This window comes from Nothoprocta perdicaria, unplaced genomic scaffold (assembly GCF_003342845.1).
Source record: "Nothoprocta perdicaria isolate Ctin4 unplaced genomic scaffold, notPer1 scaffold_262, whole genome shotgun sequence".
Taxonomy (NCBI): Eukaryota; Metazoa; Chordata; class Aves; order Tinamiformes; family Tinamidae; genus Nothoprocta; species Nothoprocta perdicaria.
In genome coordinates this window covers 513,099-534,843 of record NW_020455491.1, presented here as the reverse complement: position 1 = coordinate 534,843, position 21,745 = coordinate 513,099, and the positions used below count along the sequence as shown (strand labels likewise).

The window sequence follows — 21,745 nt, the reverse complement described above, 5'->3', positions numbered from 1 at the left end:
TATTTAGTTTGGGATGTGCACAATTGCAGAACAGGCCTAGCTGCACAACCGTGGTCTTTCCAGTGGTCACCAGCAAAACCTGTGCAGCTGTAAAAGAGTTTTCAAGTATCCCAGAACAAAGAAGGCAGCTTTGAAAGAACAAACAGACAAACAAACAAAAAACGAACAAACAAATGAAAAAGCAAAACAAAAATCACCCCAAAGTTGGTAAGTTTAAATTTGGACCTTGCCTGGACACTTGAAAACCCTGCAGGTAGATGCCCWATACGACTATAAGTTGAAAGTAGGACAGTTTGTGAATTGGGTGGTCTGTTTTAGTGACAAAAATAACGAGACCGCTTTCAACACCACTCTATAAATTGATCTCGCTGCAGTTCTTCTGGTACCCAACATTTGCTTTCCCACTGATGATAAAAGCTCATTTTTAAATACAGATCCATATCCTAAGTACTGCTGAAGAAAATAATATTTTAATTCTTGCTAGGGTTTCCTTTAGCCTGAATTACTGGGGACAAAACACTCGTTTTGGCAAACGCTTGGGACCTTATTTTCATTCCACCTGCTTTGGCACTGACAAAAGGCCTTGCAGTGGGGTAGGTGCAAATCACACTTGCCATAGAGCAAAAATGGTTTGGGGCATAAATAAGACTCAAATTCATCTGCATTTAACTTAACAGCACTCCCACTGACTTCAAAGGCTGCAGTCTGCCGTAAGGAGCAATCCTTCAGGGTTATTTATTTTCCCAACATCCAGTACCTTTAATAAACTAATATATTAGTGACATCCCTCAAACACTATCTTGTCTCACAATTAGGTCACTTGCCTGCCAAGAAGACCCCTGCTGCATGTTCATTGTGAGCGTGCTAACAGTTCATAATGCTGAATGGTTTGGGATAAATTAAGCAAATGAATACTCAAGGAAAAAGAAAAGCACTGTATTGATTTGTTGTCTAGACATAAATGTATCTGCTAACATATTGCGGACATTATTCAAAGGCAGTGCTGGCTGGAGTTAGGTAGAGCTCAGGTTTTTTTTTTTGCTAGGCAAAGGAAAGCACCGAGGACAATATAGCTTATTAAATAAGTGTAATAAATTAGATGCTAATAATTAAACTAATTCTCATTAACACTCTCAATCGTATGCGTGTCAGGAGAGAAACAGTAATTTTGCCAGTTATGACTTCATTGGCTGGAAAAAGTTACATGCATTACATTTCATGAAATATTCAGAGCATATTTTGGATATGATTTACATAAAATTTATAAATTCTGCATTTGACCGGAATGCTATTTCAATAATAGCAAGATGATTCACTTTATTTGATTAAAAAAATGAAAATGGCTATTTGAAGCTTTGGAACTCTGCTTAATTTTTCATAGAGATAAGGGGAAAAGATAACTGCTTACAGAAATAACAAACCATAATAAACTGTACTTTTAACATCTTGAGTTCAAGTACTGGTCAACTTGATCTAAAGTGCTATAAGGCAGTATTTTTTTTTTTAATGAACTTAGCTGATCTGAAACATCTGTTTCTCACCCTCCCTTTTCCTGCTCTCCTCCCCCCTCCACCYCACTATCCCCTGAACTTCCAAAATAATTAATAAAAATTATTCTGCCTTCATATTTTGTTAACCCTCGTCCTGCTAGGGTTAGGACGCACGCAGCAAAGGCGCTTGCGGAAGGACCCAAAAGGTCACCCACTGCTCTGGCAGTTTAAGCTAATTTCACCACAATGTGGTTAAGTGCTTGGGGGAGAGTTTTTTATTGATTTTCATAATATATACTTTTTTTTTTTGCAATAGCAGCATTTTTTTTTCTTGCAGCAGCTATTTGAGGTGAGTTCCTGTGTGCAACATGCTGTTAAAATAACCCCATCAGCCCGTGGTTAATTTTACATAGGACAAACACTTCTGAAGAAAGAAAAACGGCTTCCTTACATTTAGGAACCCCACCTGTCCAGCCTGCTGACCAGCGTCGGGGCAGACAAGTTGGACAAACTCTTTCAGAGTCTCCTGAGGATGATAGCGGATTGCTGGGTGTGAGAAGTATGGCCCAGGCTGTTGAATAATGGGTGATGTTGGAAAATGAAGAGTCGATGGTGTTGCATGTGGACTTGCTAAAGGAAAGAAAACAAAGACGTTATATATAGTAGAGCTTTGCCTTCGGAAAATAAAACAGTTTTAAATCTATTGTAGTTTTCCTCTTTTTAAACGTACGGTTTATACATCTGATTGTCACGACTGATATATTAGACCTCATTGTGTCCTACACTCACTTCATCTAGGTCCTGAAAATAAATGGAACCAGACATTTTAACGGATTTTCTGTGTTTTTAGTGGACATATATAAAGGAACCCACAGTTCTTGGCTAAAGTGACAGCTATTCATCACCTTAAGAGCAGTCCTAATGAATCCAGCAATAAAAAAATGTATTTGGGAGATTAGGGTTAAGTTCCTTGACATTTCATTTAACTTGGATTTGCACATATGAATCCGTTTTTATATTGCACTATAAATGGTTGATAATTTAAAGATGCTCAAGCACTTCTTGTTGGGGTTTTTTCACCTCAGTTTAGGAACATTTATTTTAAGTAACGCATTTCAGGCTAATGAGTATGCACAAAGTGGCAAGATTGTCTGGAAAACTGCATTTACATTTCTCCAGAATAACGTTGGGTGCAACTCTCCAACAAGCCTCCAGCTCGCACTCGGGGATGATGGTTAGTTTGGTGGATTTGGAGGCCAACGAGGCCAAGTGAAAAGCTGGCAGGAGGATGGGCAGTGAAGGTGTAATGTACCCAAGCCCGCTGGCGATGACAGGTTTTACCCTCAGTTGACTTCAGCAGAACTGTGCAAGTGCAGCTGAAGACAGAGCAGCCCTGTCCTATGTTACGTGACACCTCTGGCCCGTTCCTTGGCGTTCTAGTTATATTGGGTTGGACCTTCGCTGGCCAACAGTTGTTTCCACTGCTAGTTGTCACCACGAGGTAGCAATGGCCACCGTTTGTAGTGCCATGAATTCTCCTTTTCCTCGTTAAAATGCAAATGTACCTTTCTCAAGAGGGGCCAGGTGATCATGAGCTCACCTTCACGCTGTAGATTATCCCTCACCAGAAAGGGATGATTATATCCCCCTGGGGATGCTACTGCAATGAGTTTGGAGTTTGCCTGCTGCTCCGTTGAGCTTTCAGGGGTGTCTACGTGCACACATTACACTTGTACTCTAAACATATCTGATTAAATACAAGGTTTGCAAGGCAGCTGGCGGCCTACAGAAAGACATGGCTTGGCTTTGGAGCAAGCTAAAATATATGAGTGAAAAAACAAGCTGCAGGTGCTTTTGTAAAACTTGGAGAGATGCAGAAAACATCCCTTTAAYAGGGAATGTTATCAAAAAGCCTCAATTAAACAAAAGCTAAAATCTCTGTCTTAGTCTTGCTCATTGAYAGTTTAATAATATGACTCTTTATAAACGTATTTTTTTTTTAGTGGGAAGCATTATTCAACCATTAACAAACTCAGAGCCTGAAGATGTGAATAAAAAACGTAGCAYAAGGAGAGCAGCAAGCAAAGCTACAGCATTAACCTGTGAACCTTCAATAGGGGTTGACTGGGCAGCACTTATATGTATCCTATACTTCTATTCCATGACTCCATATGAATGATTGCCTTGACACCACGACCACCAAGAGCTCCCCTCCTGCCTGGGATGCTCTGGAGAACTGGCAACTGCCCCATGAAAAGCCCTGTGAACAAGACCYATCACCTGGTCATCAGGCCACAAATCTGGTCATCAGGCCACAAAGGGAAGCATTTCCAGGTGACAACCATGCAGGGCAGCAATTCTTAGTCACTGCTGATGTGGGATGACCATGAAGCTCTCACCCTTGTCAGGAAAAGCCCTGCTGCACCACCAGCAGCCCCATGAGTCCTCCTGGTCTGCTCCCCTTAAACGAGTTTAAAATGCTCGTAACAGAAAGAGCAATGCATGCTACACGTGTGATGTGGACTGCAGCTCATGCAGCAGGGAAGCGTCTCCAAAAGCAAGCAGAGGGATGAAGAAGCCAAAGGGAGCGTGCAGCTGTCAGCTACGTATGGTCCAAGCGGATGGGCATCCAGTGATATCTTTCAGATAGCGTGAGCTATACCTACACTGCAAGAGTCAGATAGCGCTCTGCTGGTACAGAGCCTAAACCCTCAAAAAGGATGAAACGAAGACTGTTTTCCTGCCCCGGCCTCCTGAGAGCAGCTGTATCTCCAAAGTGTGCTATTAAAGGCAGAAATAATGTGGGATTCATCTTAGTAAATGGGGTGCCTATCACAACGCTAATCTCAGATAGTTATCTGGGAATCAATGGAGAGCTACTAAATAGATGGAGGCTAAGGAGCCATTTATCTCACGCAAAAATAGACCACGGCATTTGGGTAGATGAATCACTCCTTCGACTTCATCGACAATATTGACCGGCTCGCCAACGCAAAGGAAGGGACCCCATGGTTGCTAGTCCAGGATGGAGACACCTCCAGGGCTAATGAAAACCTGCCTTTCCCGAGCGGATTCCACCGACGTGTCAGCCTCCGCGCTCACTTTCTCCACCTCTGTATCCGTGGAGCTTCATTAGTGCCACTTATGTCATAACTCATTTACATGTATGAATGTCTCACTACCTTCTCCCTGAATTAACAGCAAGCTTAGAGCTTGTCAAAATATTTTGCCAAGAATGTTTATTCAATAAAAACTGGTGGTAAGAATTTTGATGACTGTGAAAAGATTTTCATCGGGAAGCGGTGTTTCTATTCTTTTGTTGATAGCAAACACAGTTTTCCTATTTTTCCTCTTCCACTCTTTTATATCTACTTTTCTATTTCCCCCCTTTGCTTGTAAGCCAAATGCAAGATGAAGGTTGAAGAGAAAAGTGAAAAAGTTTCCATGGAAAATAACAAATTAAATAAAAAAAAAAAAATTGGGATTTTAAAAAACATTTATTATCCAAGTTTCATTCTAGCACTAGGTCTGTTAACACTGTTCAAAACCATTATGTTTGTGCACTGTCCTATGTACACATCTGGGAACAAATTAATCTCCTTTCTTCCTCCGAGTGGAAAAAGAGACAGAAACATAGCAAGGAATGAGCAACTGCAGCCAGAGAACACGGGGAATTCAAACCCAGGCTGGAGACCTCTCTGCATGAAGCTCTTCCAAGGTGCGTGTGTGCATAGGAGCTGGGCTGCTCTACCAAAGATGTGTTATGACTATGAGCAGCATTTACAGGCCTGCAAGCGTGGGGTCATTCTCTGCTGCCTTTGACCTCCTCAGCGTGTCAGATGAGCAAACAAATTGGAAAACATTTGTCAGGGATCTTCCYGAGGAGTGGGTTTGGTGTGAGACAGAGGAGAAAAATGGATGCGGAAATGGTACAGAGTAAYTCCAGAGGAAGGAGGAAAGAGGGGCTCCCGCTGGCTCCTCTGCTCCAAGGGCTCCTGCCCATTCTGAGAAGGGCTGGAGGAGGGAAATCAGACTGCTGTCAGTCCTTGGCCTGTGCCAYATGCTGCCACGAAGGATTTTGCTTTCTCGGGGGAGATGGACTAGTTTAAGAAGTAAGGAATGGCACAAAGGTCTCCACAAGATTTGGTTTTGCAGCTTCTCACTGGGAAACACCGAACTTCTCCTGTGGCACCAGAAAGGACTGTGGAACAAGAAGGAGCCTCTATTACTATTAAACTGATGAACGTTACAAGCACGGCTGCCATTTACTAGTGTGGTCGAGTGAAGTGCTAAGCTCTAAGATCTGGAAAGACCACGAGCTCGAAAGCCACCTTGTTGCCACCAACTCCAGCGATGTAAACCTGGCCTTTCTGGYGATGGAGGTGCCCAGAAACCTCACTTGGCAACCAAGTTTTAGGTTAAAACCGAGTTTCCAAACGGAGAACTCACCAACATTTTAAATCAATTAAAGGATGTGAGCTGGAGCACACTTCCCATTCCAGTTGCTATTTCCCCTCTGCTTTTCCTGAAATATTCCATAAAAATTCACATTTCCCTCTCCTGTTATTCGAACTGTATCACCTCATTCTTTGCAAGGCAACTCCATAAAATTCTTTTCAGCCTCTCTGTATTTTCCCTGAAGCACAAAGTTACCCAGCTATTCTGCTTTAGGGCAGGATTTTAGCTGCCTCTTTTCCACAAGCCATCACCTAGATTCACCCACACTGGTCAGGGACTCCTCTCATTATAAATGTGGCTTTTGGCATCAACTTTTTAGATCAATTCCTAATTCTGCGGGAGAACCCCAAGCAACGCAAGCAGTACAGCAATGCCAAGAGTAAAACCTGAACTGCTTCCAGATGTGGCAGTATTTTCGACTCCCATTACAAAAACCCTGCCGCAGCGTGAACCACTGCAGCTTCGTCTTTTACATGAGAACTATTAATTGGTGATAATCAAGTGGAAGCAATTGAAATTCCCAATTCTTCTGCTTACCCTAATAATGACATTTTGCAGGTCAGAAACTTGAAGCTTATTAACATGATCCAGATGAAGCTAATRACTGAATGTAAGATCCTCATTTCCGGGCAACTTTTTATCTTCCTAACCTTTCTGAAAAGCCTCTACCCAAACAAACTGGACTGGTTGGACAGACTCTTCTTCTTAAGAGCAGCCCCACCTCTGTGCTACAACAAAAGCACACTTGCCTCTAAAAGCAACCAGTGACCATTCTTAAACCACTTCACCCATGATGCTCCAAAGCGTTCAATAAAAATGACAAAGCCATTGCTTCTGAAAACCCTGCTTGGAGTCATGCAGGTTTTCCTGCCCATCAGAAGGGGCAACCACTACCTATATGCTTCTGCTGGGATATTACACGCCTCAGTCAGTGCCTGTAAATTCTTTGAGATATTCAAATGGAAGATAAAACAGAGATCTTTGTCTATTATTTATTTACTTATTGACTGATTATTTATGTGCCCTAAGCAGCTCCATGCTGCCAAGCCGTTTTTCTCCCGGCGTCTTTCAGCCTGTGACATTTATACTTTATTACTGACCTCACCAAATGATATAAATTTTAAGTTCCACCACCTGTGAAAAAAAGGGGTGTATTTCAAAGTCAGAACTTCATCTCTACCTGCTGTAGGTATGGAGGAGTAGGGCTATCTGGTGTTATTAAATCTGCTATTTGTGGAGGGAGGGGCTGGAGGCAGGAATTATCCTTCTATCTCAAGACAGGCATAAATATTTCAAAGCACACATGATCCTAATTCCACTGAAGCTCATCTGAAACCTCCCAGACTTTTTATTGAAAACGAGACGATAATGTATGGTGGCCTGCAACAGATATACCAACATTTTAAAACTACTGCTGTTGGGCCAAGTAATTATGCACTACAGCTGTTGCAAGCTCTACTGCTTTTCTTTTTAGCATTTGTAGGAGTCTGCACTGTTTGCAGTGTAGAAGAAAGAGGGGTTTTCACAGTGTTGAGTTCAACTGCCTGAGTATGAAGCCCAGTGTTTTCTTTCTCCTTCTTGATTTGTAGTAGCCAATGCCAAGCTAAGTTGCTAATGAAGTAAGTCGTACTCTCTGATTAGATTAGCCTTCGCAGGTGTTGGGCAAATGAGGAAGAGATAAAATTGCAAATTGTATTGAATTGCATGATCAGATAATAACAAATCAGTTAATTTGCAGCAGGTTACAGTTTTCTGCAGATAGAGAGGCTCCTTTCCCAGGCTCACACCTGCAGGGCTCTGACAGATTTCTCTGCTAGCACAGCCCAACACACAGGGGACACCCACTGATCCATTGGCTTTTCCGAAAAGCCTTGCCAGCTCCTCCGAGACCAGGTGACTGGCTGAGGCTTCTCTCTAGATAACCTTGTTGGAAGTCTTTGGAAGGGTCTTTTGGGAAGTTCTCCTCTCCCACCCAGGCCAAGGCTGTCACTGCTCTGTGTTCTCCACCCGTTCAAGGAAGCAGTGGCCTGGGCATCCAAAACCACAGGCACTGGGGCTCGTCCATCAGCTTTGACTGACAAAGCCCTGGCTTCACCAGGGCGCAACATTCAGATACTTCCTGCATAAAGTGATAATTAAGTTTACTAATAGCTCATTAAACATTGATCAATCTTCCTAGAAATAGCAATGCTATCATTATAATGCAATAAGATCGTATTTATCAGCTTGTTTTGAGGCCTTTATAATTGGCTCCATTGCAATCAAGAAAGTCTTTTTRAAAAAGTCATTTCCCTGGAAATGTTAGGGAACAGTTTGTTCTGCTAGATATTTCCACTTCAGGCGTCTGAGCTGCGTTAACTCCCTGCGTGCTGTAAGCCTTCCCCTAGCATTAAACTGGTGCAAGTGCCAGTTCAAATTATGCAAGATGTATCCCACCCTTTGTAGCCCAAAGGTACTTATTCTCAAAATTGACCATATTAGAGCACTAATTGGCTAAGCCACCAGGCTGGCTGATGTGAAATGCTTTCAAACACCATGAAACAGCTGTGTTTATCAGAAATATGAAGAGTGACTTTTTAATAAGGAGATCTGGCGATAATCCAAATTTGTTGAAAGGAACTTACACTTCTGTGTATAATACAATACAAGAGGTAAAGAATAGAAGCCTAAAACAATAGCTTTAAGCTCACAGATTTTTGTGATGAAAGCAGTTGCCCAAACAAGAAAAAAATAATTAAGAAACTTTTGGGCTGGGATTTGCAGAGGTCCTGAGAGAATTCATTAAGTGCTTTTGAATTTCAATGGGAGTCCCTGTAACTCTTTCAAAGGTTTCTGAAAGTCCCCAGTTTTCTTACTGCCCATTAAGAAAAGATTCGAAGGTGATAAATGTAGAGCAAACTCTATAGCTGTCTCATTGAGGGGAGCAAGGACTTGTTCCCACTCAAATACGGAGCTTCTGATGATACGACTGATCATCAATCCTGAGAGTAGCCCATGRGGAAGAGGTTTCAGATCACCAAGAATCCTAAGCACTGCCTAAGTTCCTAAAGGATGCAGTAATATGTCCATGGATGAGCTACATTCAAACTGATACTGTCTCCAGATTCTCATTCTTGTAGACAATACTTGGAAATCACAAGGAAATGAGAACAAAACCTGGCCTTGCCTTGGGTATGGCTAAGATTGGGATACCACTGACATTTACTTCCCCATTATGTAGACAAACATAGGTGAAACATCCTAAATAAAATATATATAGCTGGTAAAGCAGGAGATATGCAAATACCCTAAATACGATGGATGGAGGTTCTGTTCCTGTTCATGCACTTCAAGGAGAAGAACTGAGCTACAGAATGTTCCTCTTGGCTCCTGAAGTCAAGTGCAGGGGGGCTGAAAAAACAGATCCAAGGTATCTCCAGGTTGGGGCTGGATATCATCCCCCTGTTACTGCTTTTTAGACCACGGTGGTATAAATCACCTGGGCCCTTTGTTCAGAAATCCTTTTGTGTACGAGAGATTTTGCAGGAAAGATTCAGAAGAAGCTTTTATTTTTCCTTTTTTTTTGCTTTTCTAACCAGGGTTTATGATGCCCTTGGCCAAGAGAAATATGCTTAAAACTATGTTTAGGCACAGGGTTTTTTGGTATACTCTGGATTTCAACTATCTGAGGTTGCATTTGAATTACTGTAGAGCCAAACTTGGTGCTGGTTCCAGACTCTTGCATAGGCAGGGGGCCAGTTAAGTTAGCTGCTGTTCTGAGCAGATTGTTTTAAAACAGCAGAATTCTTGTACCTTTGAGAGATTGAAATACTATACAACTAACTAAAAAGGTACAGAAATAAAAGCTATCCCACTGGAAAGCGTTCCTCCCTTCCAAAACCATAGCTGGAGGTCAAAGAGAATCATTTAACCGGTTTGTAGAATTCCTATTCCACATCAAATACTGGCAACTTTTGCATATTATTATTGTTTTTAATATGTGTGATATATTCCCATATATGAGATAACAACTACTGCGAGGAGAATATATCATGTCTTTCTTATAATGAAATGCAGTTGATAAGTTTACAATAGAAATGTAAATTCTCTTAAAAACCACAACCTTTATATGTGTGATGATACAATTCTGCTTTGATACTAAAAAGGGCATGGTAATGGAATCTGTGACTTTGGAGTGATATATTGCTGTTAAGTTAATAGGACTCCACATTCCCATTTCTAATATCAGTGTTTTTTCCCCCCTTTCATTCTGTAGATGGTAAGCTGATACTACATAAACATTGTTAAAGCTATAGTTCCACGCTACAGTAATTCACTTAACTTTAACATGATTTATGGTTCTGTCAATAGAGGAGGTTGAAAATCCAGAGCTCTCATGGAACATGGGTTCCATATTTAAAGTAATAATGTGCTTTTTGTGTGTGTTGGAAGCTGGAGGAATTTAGCACGGAACAGAGATAAAAATATTACAGTTCACTGCCCTGTTTAGAGCATACAGTCTAACTTCACAAATGCATCGGAGCGAGCAAAGAAACTGAACCCATCATCACTAAAAGCATGGCTAAAATCCCGTGGTCCTACAGCACGTTCTTTTTACAYTAATTTTAGGGCTCTATGTCATCCTATTAGTATTTCTAACACCTCCCTTTTCAGTCTCTTGCTCAGTTAGATCAGCTCCTTCCGTCAGGATGAGTTTGAACGTAGGTCCACTCCGTTAATCACCCCCTGCTCTCCTTTCTGGCACTTAACCCTCCAGGCATCTTGCCTCCTCAGGAGATTAAGCGACCAAGTCATCTTGTTGCTCTAACATGTCCTCACTAGAGCAACATATTAGCACAATTCCTCTGCAGAAGAGCCCTCTTTAGAAGTTTGCTGCAGGGATGACAAATTAACCCAGCATGGTGTCCCACACATCTATCTCAGCACAAATTATTAGTGTAATAGAGCTTTTAGTTATGCATTTATCTAGTAATTATTGAACGGTTATACAAAACGAAGCTGAGCAATCATGGCCCTTTATGAGGCATTCTCAGTGGGTGGCCTTACAGTTAATTTAGGATAGGACTGTCTAAGCAGTTCACTCGCACACAAATTAGCTGAACAGTCTGCTCCTTTAAATATTTCCTATGTCACAGGGTAACTCTTTACAATACAACAAAGGTAGAGTTTTAATTACACGGTTCCTGACTTTTGTTTAGCTGAAGCTTTAACCGTTTGCAAGCCTTTCTCTGTCTCCTCCCCTGCCTGGGACACGGGAGTAAAGGGAAGTTTGGGTAGGGTACGTAATGACTGCTAAAGCCTGACCTTGAGGCCATCTGTTAGCAAACTGTTTCCTCCAGCTTTGTGTTTTTGCAAAGCGAATGAAGGGAGAAAATCACAATCTTTGTCTACGTGGCTGGCTAAAACCAGGTAAGCCACATGCTGACATGCAACTGGGGCTCTGCTTTGCAACRGTGCTGGGCTAGCCAATCTGTTGGCCAACGTCAGGCTATTTTCAGTTTCGACTCAACTGTCACACGCTTTCTTACCATTACAGGGTGGCTTGTCTCCTCTCTGGGCTGTCTTACATGAGCATACCTACATTTGGGATGTAATGAACTTCCACTGCTTTGTTTCGGTCAAAATTCTATGGAAAGTAGAAGSTTACGTTAGCGAGCGGCAGCCGGCGCGGGTTGCGTGGATCAGCCTATTACAAAATGTCCTTTTGCATTGTGTAGCTCTCAAGTGAGTTAGAGGAAATCATCACATTTATTCATTTCAGGCTAGCTGGCGGGACAGCTAACAGACACGGATATTTCGGTGACGCTGCAGAGAACAGAGAAGGGCACAGCTTCTTCCCAGGCCTCTGACAAAGCGGTTGCTGTATTGGAACTAATGGAGGGTTTCCCTGGTAGGCCTCAACTGATAAAAGTCTCAGCCGAAATGCTCATTATGGAAGCACAGAATGAGAACCACTCCACAGGCTGACTTTCATCCCTTCCTCTCTTCCTGTTCACCTACCGCTTCCTTTGCTTCTCCTCTTTGTGCTCTGTCTTGTTTCTTGTAATTGCGTTGCTCCTTCAGTTATCTTCCTAACATATCATCTCATTCTTGGGATCTTTTTTCCTCTTTCTCTTGCTTTGCTGCTCTTGGCTTGTGGGATCTACGCTGTCATACTCTGTGGAAATGCATGAGTGCTCTGCAGCACAAGCTGCTGTGTATCCCGGGCATACAAAATCGTGGCCAATTTAAGGTTTCAGCCAGCTCCAGATACAAAGCCACTAGAGTGTAAGCAGCAATACATGGAAACCTGAAACCACTTACGTAAATATTGCTGTCACCCACAGTATTTAAATCCTTCACTGTCTGGTAAAAAGTTTGAGCAGGCCAATGCTGAGGAAACTTCCAAGATGCCAGCAATACAGTATGGAAACACAGACCACCCAGTATCATCTTGCAGGTATGTTGCTTAGGAGATACAGATATAACTGTTTGAATTTTCAATGTTTTGAAATAYATTCTGAAACTGATAGTGGTGCTAAAGCCACCCTATAGGTGATCAATTTACCATCTGCCAGACGCTGAATCCTAACCACGCTGGTCCAGAGAAGACATATGGTGCATTCATAGAGTCATGCCCAAAAAACTGCCATCATCAAGCGAGGCTCCATGAATCACTTTGCTAGCTTATCACCAAAGAAACTTGGATCTTGCCACCATCTGTTGGAACTAGTGAGGAGTCACTGAAGCATTGGCATCCCCGCGCCAGCACTCACCGCACATCTGGTCCTTTGGTCAGCCAGCTCAGATCCTCGCTGCTGGCTACTGCCCAGCTGGGTTGAGTACTGGCAACAGCACCAATGCAGACTGAAAACTAGTGCACAGCCCTCCACAACACACTAGCGTCCAGCCAATTTCACGAGAACAGAGGTTTTGCAAGTGGGTTCATTGAAGGGAGCACCTCACAGCACAGAAAGCCTCTTAAAAATCTCCTCCTCYTCCTCCAAGCAAGTTCTGTTCCCAAAATAATTCATTATGAGTATCCCTGGGAAGGGCGCTGCGTATCTTTGGATATCCCCGGTGAAAGATGTGCACTGTGTTATGAGGAATGTTTGGAAGTGTTTGAAGGATTCAAGAGAAGTTACAAATCACTGCATGTCATTGACAACACCTGCCATGAATAGACCACAGCTTTTTCCCTGCTCYCCCTCTCTCTTTTGATCATGCTCCACAAGTGCTTCTCATTTACCTATCCAAATGATCAATTTGCACACGGGAACATCAAAAGGAGAATGGACCTTCTTGTAATTGTTTAGTTGGCTCGGGGGYGTACTCTGATTTCGACCTACTTACTCATGACTTTCACTGAAATTCCTCTGCAGAATGAAAAGTAAATCCTGTGCTTTTTCTGAAGACCACACAGATGACCTGCCATAAGCCATTTAGATATTGCAGATGTATCTAAAGAGAATTCAGCATGTGTGTACTATTACACCCACAATTTCCACACAAAAAAAAACCCACTACAACTTCCTGTAACTAATTGCAGATATGAGATGCTCAATGATTCTTACATGATTGCATTTCTCTTCTAAWGTACCTGAAAAAGGCTTCTCTCTTTGCCTATTGTCCTAAAGTGCTTTGGGGGGAACAAAATAAAGGACAAAGCTGGATTTGCARAAAATAATCCATTTCAGTATATGACCCTCTACTAATAGAATGATTGCTGTAGAATAGAAATAAACACAGCCAACGTGTTGTGAAAGAAGAATACTGAAGAGGGATGTCCAAAAAAGAACAACAGATGAAATTTGGAACAAGATTTTTCCAGGATGATGACACTTAAGGAACCATGGATGAATTCAGAGGATTTTCCTGAGCGTCTGTAACTCTTTGTGGACAAGCCTAAAACACGAGAAGACGCTTTGAAAAGATGTTGCAGAAAAACAAATTCTGCTCAACTTATTAGGAGTCACAGTGAATAGAAATGGTGACATTTTCCTCTGGAGTTAGTCAAGACACCTCCTTTGAAACAAACAGGTTTGTGCATGGCAGTCACTGCACTGCTCTTCTGAATTCTGCCAGGCTTGGGGTGTTCTCACGTATCCCCAAGTGCAGAGAAAAAGCCTTGTGAAAACAGACTGTAGATCAGATTTAGACAAGACCTAACTACTGATGCATTTGCTTTCTAAACCACACAAACATTTAAAATCCAAAGGCTCTAAATAGGGGCAAAAAAGTAATTTTTAGATGTTATGCTTTACCTTACAYTTATTTTTTAACAAAGTACAGAAAGGATCTATTAACTAATCGATCAACAATTCCAATCTAAAAGCTTGAACTTCTAAAAGATAGGAAATCCATCAGTTGATGTGCACTGAATGTGATGTTAATGGAACATACATATTATTCACACTTATATCACCAATTAGCAAGGCTTTTAAAAGAAGAAATGATATATTTGCCAGAGAGCACAGATCCAGATCTCAAAGGATTTCTTATATCTGCATAAAACTTGGATCTCACAACACCTTTTGAGGATCTAGGCACTTGTGTCTCAGCTAGTAAATAAGTTTTATGGGATTAACCAGAACAACTCAAACTGCATTAAGAAGGTTTAGCAAAGCACAGAGAGCCAAGAAGCACAATTCTGCCCTCCTGTGAACTGAAGGCTGGTGCAGTTCCACCACTTCATGCYACACACCTGGCACTGTGCACACAGCGAGGTTACTCCTGGTTGGTGCTGCCCTCAGCAAGGCCACACGAATGCCAACAGACATTTCCAGATGATTTCTAGTATGAATTGCTAACATGTCTTTTCAAGCCTCACCACTCAACAGAGCTCCTCTAAATGAAGCAAATCTCTTCTAAATGAAGTAAAATGTCATAGCAGAAAGAAACATGTCACAACCATTCACTCTTAGTTTTCTGTCTTCAAAAAGAAGGTTTGCAAGTGCTATGCCCAAGTGTGTTCCCATCCAAGTGTGAGCTGAGAATTTTTGTATTCCGTTTGCTAAGTTAATGCAGACGTGGCTTTCTTAGAAGTTTATGAGCACATCAAGACCCAGTGAACATCTCTTTTCCTTGGAAGGTTGATGAGGACTGTGAAGGGAACCAACAAAGCACTGCAGGAACAACCTCAGAGGGGTCCCCTAACAGGGAGGGTCTTCAGCGCACTGCCACCGGTGACACAAATGCTAAATGGCTCGCGGGGACAAAGCAGCGGCGTGGGGCATGGACCAGAGGTGAGGGATGAGTCTTGAGCAGCTAGACTGAATCTATGGTATATGTTGATACAAGCAGAGAGACAACACAAGACCCTGTCCCTTTCCCCGCCCTCTTCCAACAAAACCCCCAGGCCCCCAGACACCAACATTTCCCCCCTTAGGAAATGCGGAGCGGCCCTGGGGAGTTCTGGCAAGTGGCCCAAGCTATCGCAAGCCCACGCAGGTCTTGGCGAGGAGAACGTCCAGGTGAGGAGCGTCGGGAGCAGAGCCTCTCCCCGGGCGGCCCCCGCTTTCCGTGGAGAGCGGTGGGGACGGCGGGCGCTAGCGCTCGCGGCTGCCTGGGGCTCCTGGGGAAGGCCTCACCTCTGGGTCCTGTAATGACAGGTCGATGGTGCTGTGTGAAAGCCGTTCCGAGGGAGGAGGTCTGCGAAGGCGAGGGGCTGCTGAAACCAGACTTCTCTGACTTCTTTAATGTAGTTGGCGATGGCATTCCTGGCAAGAATGATTGATAAGTGCAATTTAATAATGCTAGGTCATGGAACGACAGCCTATGCATCGTGAAAGTGGGTGCAGAAGCAGCTAGAGGAACTTAAAGGACAAATGAAATGGAATACAACGGCGGGCCGAAAGCTCGCTTTTATTTATGGTCTTTCTTGAGGAAGAGGCGGCCATAGTTTGCTCTGAGCAACGAGTACTAAAACGCAGCCATATTTTTCTTTTAAACCTGAAATATGGGTAAGATGCAGCTTATTATTGCTACTGAAACCTATTCTGCTTTATTTTTAGAAATGTGTAATAGCTGAAGCATTTGGGGTTTTACGGGCTTTTTATGAGTTCTGTCTTTCACTCACTGGTTTAGTAGATTATTGCAAATGGATCTTTTAAATGTGCTGCAAGACTCAAGGCACAACTAGAGAATGAAGTTTTCTGAGTTCAGGCTCTGCCTATCCTTACTCTGACTTCAAAGGTATTTGAAAGTAATATATTTATGTGGTCCCCTTTTACTTTCAAATTTTTTTAAAGGGTGAATGGTATTTATGTCTTTATATTAGAAGCCACGCTGGCGTTTTTTCAGAGCTGTTATTATGCCCTTGAACTATATCAAAGGCTCCCAGTGAAAATCCAAGTTGCCACCGGGTGAAACCTCTCCCACGGACCGGCAGAACCGGGGCAATGCTAATAGGACCATTGGGATATTCTACAGGAGCTCCTGCAGATATTGCTCCTGTTGATACTGCTATCAAAGCCTGTGGTTCCTTCGGCTCCTATGCTGTACTGAAGAAATTAGTGGAAAGAATGGAATTGCAATTGGGTCTTAAAACCCCAGCTTTTATGCAGATGGTTTATGTTTGGGTAAAAGAGTATTGCAGCATACAGTTAAAGGATATGTGTGTGTCTGTATTATTATCACCTATAGTTTTATAGATGTTGAGGCATATGGATGTTCTGATTAGCTCTACATCCCTCTGAAAATACCTCATTTTCAGTATATACAATACTGCAGACATTTTGCATATAGCAAAACAAAGGTGCAGAACTGTTGAGGTTTCAGGTGAAAAGCAAAATCTCAGATAATGCTGCAAGTTGAACTTGCACTAGCTCATCAGTCAGGCTTATTTCCATGCTGTGTTTAAAAGAATTTAATTCCTAAAAATGGAGAAGGAAGGCCTGGACAACATTACTAATGTTATATTTAATAACACTATTTTTATAGTCCTTGTGATGTTGATTGCAATAGGCAGCAGCCTATTTATACCATTTATACCCTGCGCTGCTGGGATCCTAATGGTTTCAGTGAGGTTTTGCAGTTTATATTCAGAAAGTTAAATGAAGTCCGGGAGCCATTAGAGTTCCAGGGCTCCAGTTCGAACTTGCTGTTGAAACTGCTTGCTGCAAGGGTCTTCTGTTGTGGTGGCTGTCGCCTCGCAGCAAGAAAAGTTACATATGTGCGGGTTTTCTTTTCTAAATAAAAGTTTAGAACTGGCAGACTATTGYGCAAGAGAAGCACATGGGTTGTTTTTATTATGTTTTTTTTTCGTATTGCTTTTCAAGACTTTGGGGTAGGAAGAAAAGCAAACAAGTTGCTTCAGCCTGAGGGTAAGGAAGGAAGGTGGAAATGCCCAAGGGCTGTAACGCTGCTGGGCGGGCGGGTGTCCGTGTCCATCGCGTGGATGTGCAAAAGGATTCCCAGTGGAGTCTCCATGGGGTGGCAGAGACGGGATGAGCGGCACCAAGTCAAGGGGGAACGAGGACTTTGTGCACTCGGATGCAGCACGTCACGGGCAGAGCAAGCGCTGTGCATGCACGGGGACATGTAAGACCTGCTCCCTCCGCAGCGCCGTGCAATGCAGGGCAGCATCGTTCAAAGCTGCAGCAAGTCCAAGCGCTCGCACTCAGCACGCTGCAACCTGAGCAGCTTCGAGGGGAAAAAAAAACCAGACTGACCTTGGGCTTAGAGCAGTGCTGAGCAATGCCCTTCTGCTGCGGGGATGGGGTTTGCAAGGCTGAGACAGCCGCCGTGATGTGCAAAGGGAGACTCGAATGTAACGCCGTGCTGCGAGACACTGAGCAGAGCGAAAACTTGAAGCCTGGCTAACTGGTTCCTGTTTTTTTATATTTATTTATYGTCATTATGATTGCCACTGCTATTCTACCGCTGTTGCTGTTTTTATTTGGGCATGTTTTGAAATGCCTTGGTCTTGAAACAGTCCGGCTCTACCATGTTTTTGTTTTGTTTGAGGTTTGTAATGACACATTTTATCAGGAGTGATCACATCCATCAGATCTCAAGAAAAAAATGGCTGCTTCTTAGTTCAGAGGAATATGCAAACAGGAGCTTAATTACTTCACTTAATATTGACCAAGAGAAAGAAGAAGACGAGCTTGCCAGCTCATTTCCAAAGCATGTTTTGTCCTTTAAGAGGGAAGGGTATGACAGAAAGTTAGGCAGTGCAAAGCAATTAGCATCATTCACATATTATGGTGCGCTAGCATGGGGCTCTAGCAGCAAACTTCAAACATTCGTTGAACGGGTTAATAAAAGAAGAAATACAGTCTGCATGCAAGAAAAAGGTTTCCAAGAACAAGCCAAAATATGTCCCATTCTTCTAAATTTATCACAGCCATGTCACATTATCCTTGAGACTGCCAGGAATGTCAATTTTTGTGCAATTTAAAAAAAAATATCTCATTTAGCACCATATGTTTGGTTAATGTGTCTGATATACCCTGCGTATTCTTCGGTCCATCCCTCCCTTTCCTAATGCCCGCCTTGGTTTGTGTTCCCAGCTCGCCGGGCCAGATGCTGCCTCGCCGGCTGCGCACCCCCTTTTTGGGGCTGGCAGCGCGGGCCGCGCGTTGGCCCCCCATTCCCATGGGAATCTCCACRGGAGGCTGCGCGGGCGCCGGACTCGAGCGGGCCCGCTCAAGGAGGCCGCCTCGCCAAGRGCAGCCTGGGCATTAGCGGCGGCGAGGCGTCCGCTAGGATGGATGGGCAGGATGGAATGAGGTGGTTAATTGCTGGCACCCATGCTGGAGACTCCGGGCCAGTTTTAAAGGTCTTCCCTTGCCTACCTAATGAGTTTGAAGGCGGTTAGTGGTCCCCAGGCCGCCGCTTCCCCTCCTGCGCTGCTCAGGGATGCAGGAAATTAGAAAGTTCAAGCTGAGGCGCGGGCGGCAGAGCCGTCGCCGCGGCTGCTCCGGCCTCCCTGCATCCATCTGCTCCCATGGTGGAGCCGTTGGCCCCGCTGCGCTCCGGGTGCTCCTCGCCCTGCTGTATCCCGGCCCTGCCTGCTGCTTGGGGAAACACGGAGCTCATCTTCCCAGCTTAAGTGTGACGGGAGCAAGCGGGGCTACTTCCATCCCAGGGCAGCTTTTAGCTACGGAAGCAGCCGAGTGAGAACTGAAAAAAGCCAGCGAGGGGATTTTCAGCAGCCGCGAGTCTGAGCGGGTGCATTGCTTTAACTGCACTTGTGCTCATGTGACAGCATTAATATATACACGCCAAACATAGATGGTCTTTGCCTGCTCCCAGCAGCAGGAATCTGAGTTCTTTCCCTGGGCAGAGGGAGCCAGATCAAAGACCATGATGGTGCTAAATGGAACAAGATGTGCATTCTCATATTTTTTTTTCCAAAAGGAAATATTAATTTGACACTGGTTTTCCAGTTGAAAAGAATTTTAATTGCAGAACACAATAAGCCGAAAATTCAGACAACAATAATCTTGAAACTGTTAGCAGCATTATATTTCTATCAAGGAATCTGTGAGCCTTTTCAACATTAGAGCTTTCTGAATTTTCATTAATTTGGCATTTCCCTGAACACACAAGTTATTTTGTTCATTCCACATCATGCATCACACCCTTCTGCTCAATGCATAATGCAAGCGTAAATGGGATCCTTGTCCTTGAGAGACTCTGGTCACTGGAGCCGTGAGCGGATGTCGAAGTCTCGCAGTAAGACTTTCCAAAACTTTGCACTTCGCAAACCTCCAGCCCAAGTTTAATCAAGGAATTCACAGGAATACGTCATGTTCCTCATCTTCTAAGGGGCTCTGGAGCACTGGGATGGTTTTAGTTCCTCTACCTCCTAATGCTTGCCGGGACTAGAAATGCACCACATAATAGTCCTCCTTGAGTACAGCTAAAGATCTTCAAATTTTCATGTATGAGGTGGGTATTTAAATGGACCAGAGAATGATGTGTGAGAATCGAATGCACAAAATCCTTCCCGGACCAAAAGCAATGTCTGTTCCCCTGCTTCCCATGAAGCTACGTCCTTGCTGACAGCGGCACCGGGACCAGGACCAGCTTCGATGAGGTGAATGGAGGCCCAGCRGTGGCAGAGGACAACGCTTCCCTTGCTCTCCATATCCGTACCTACACAGCCTAAACATCCATCCCATCTCCCTCGTTAGGGGCTGGCCTTCTCCTGACTGCGCACATCCTAACCAGTAACTCCACATCAAGMCAGGCCCATTGGTAGTCCCACTGGTATTCATCTCCACAGATAACYTCTGGAAAACTATCCCAACGTTCCCGGCAGCTCTCTGTCACTAGAGTCTGGATGGAGATTGTGTAACAAAAGCTATGGATGAAACATGGTTTTGCTCTCAAGGGACACCATGAGAAGGAATCAAGCAAGCTCGGATATCACCTGGTGGACCATGACCACAACAACATGCAGAACAAATAAGATGATGCAGAAAAACAAGTTGGCTGTTGAAGAACAAAGCAAAACAAAAAACAACTGATACATAAAACGAATTTTCGAGGAATTTCCACTCTTCTGTGAAAATTACTCCAGCAAGATGACTGAAATTAGGGTCAGCAGAAGTGCTTATGAGCTGCTTCTCTTCTGGGGAGGTCTTAACTTGTCCTCTAGGTTTCTCGCAGTGTGGATGGCTACGGTGCTGCCCCTCAGGCTAACCTTGCTGAGCTGACCACGCTACCAGCTCCTACATTATTGTGCCAGGCCAYACAAAATTCACCCATCTCAAAGGAATGCTCCTTATTTTCTACATCGGGAACATCTTCGGGATGCACCCGCTCCCCTGGCCACGTCTGGAGCTACTGAGAYCAACGATCCACTACCTGCCAACGAGCACCTCGCTCCACGGACCAAATCCAGCTTAATGACAGGTGATTTTCCAGCAGTAAAACCAAAGCTCCCCGTCTAAGCACTTATCAAACTGCTGCATATGCATCGCCAGCACCCGCTCCTGCTTCCTCAGAACTCGACATCTGAGGGAGCATCGGGAAAACAGAGCTAATCTATCAGCCCCCATCGGCAGCGCGGCAGAGGTGACTGCCAGATACTTAAGAAGCTCTCCAAAAGCAATGTCACAACTCCTTTTCAAGACGCTACAAAAGAAAYGTTCCAAATAAAATAAAGCAAATGCACGTACGAGTAAATGAGCCAAAGAACTTAATAAAAAGAGATTGATTAAAATGAGGACCAGAATGTTCAAAAAGGACTAAGAAAAGGTGCCAAAGGCGCATTAAATGGATTCAATGGCTTCAGGTTTTAATCGCTTTTGGACTTCTCAGCAACTTTTAGCCAAAAATGATAAGTCAAGTAAGAATCAGAATTACGATTCCACTTAAGAGGGTTGAAATTTCTGCTTTGTAAAGGTGCACTGCCCCCTTTGCGAGGGAGAAGCACCTGCAAACACTGAGAGAAAATCGGGTGTACCAAATTTTAAGACCAAGAGGCACAGTGAGCAACSTTAGCTTAGAACCCTGCTCACTGAGGCCGGCCTCTAATTTTTGGTGCCAGCTCGAGCTCCGTGCACAGCAGCATCCCCACCGGGCTGGCTCCTTCGCTCCTGCATTGCTGCCCAAGCGGTTCCTTCAATCCCTAACWAACCCAGTGCGTTACCAATTGCCTCTCCGTGCAATTGCCTGTGAATTCGCTATCTAAAAACTTTAAGGAAAAGTGTAACATGTAGCAAAATAAGAGAAAAAAAATCTCTCTCTGATTTCATGTTAGCTTCAGCGTCATTTTGCGCTGTAAACATATATAAGCAGAACTAAAAATGTCTTCTAATGAGGTCTTTAAACATCTCGTCCTTCAGATTCTCGTCTTTAAA

The 21,745-nt window shown here is 43.6% G+C and overlaps 1 protein-coding gene across 1 annotated transcript in view; it reads right to left on the bottom strand.

The window, feature by feature from the left end:
• The window catches only part of NFIA (nuclear factor I A), a 213,474-nt gene that overhangs the window by 22,945 nt on the left and 168,784 nt on the right, over positions 1-21,745 (bottom strand). Inside the window, exons 9-10 of the mRNA XM_026040730.1 lie at positions 15,518-15,646; positions 1,957-2,120 (exon numbers count right to left, since the gene is read on the bottom strand). Of these exons, the coding sequence (XP_025896515.1) occupies positions 1,957-2,120; positions 15,518-15,646 (293 nt within the window). The remainder of the gene's footprint in view (positions 1-1,956; positions 2,121-15,517; positions 15,647-21,745) is intronic.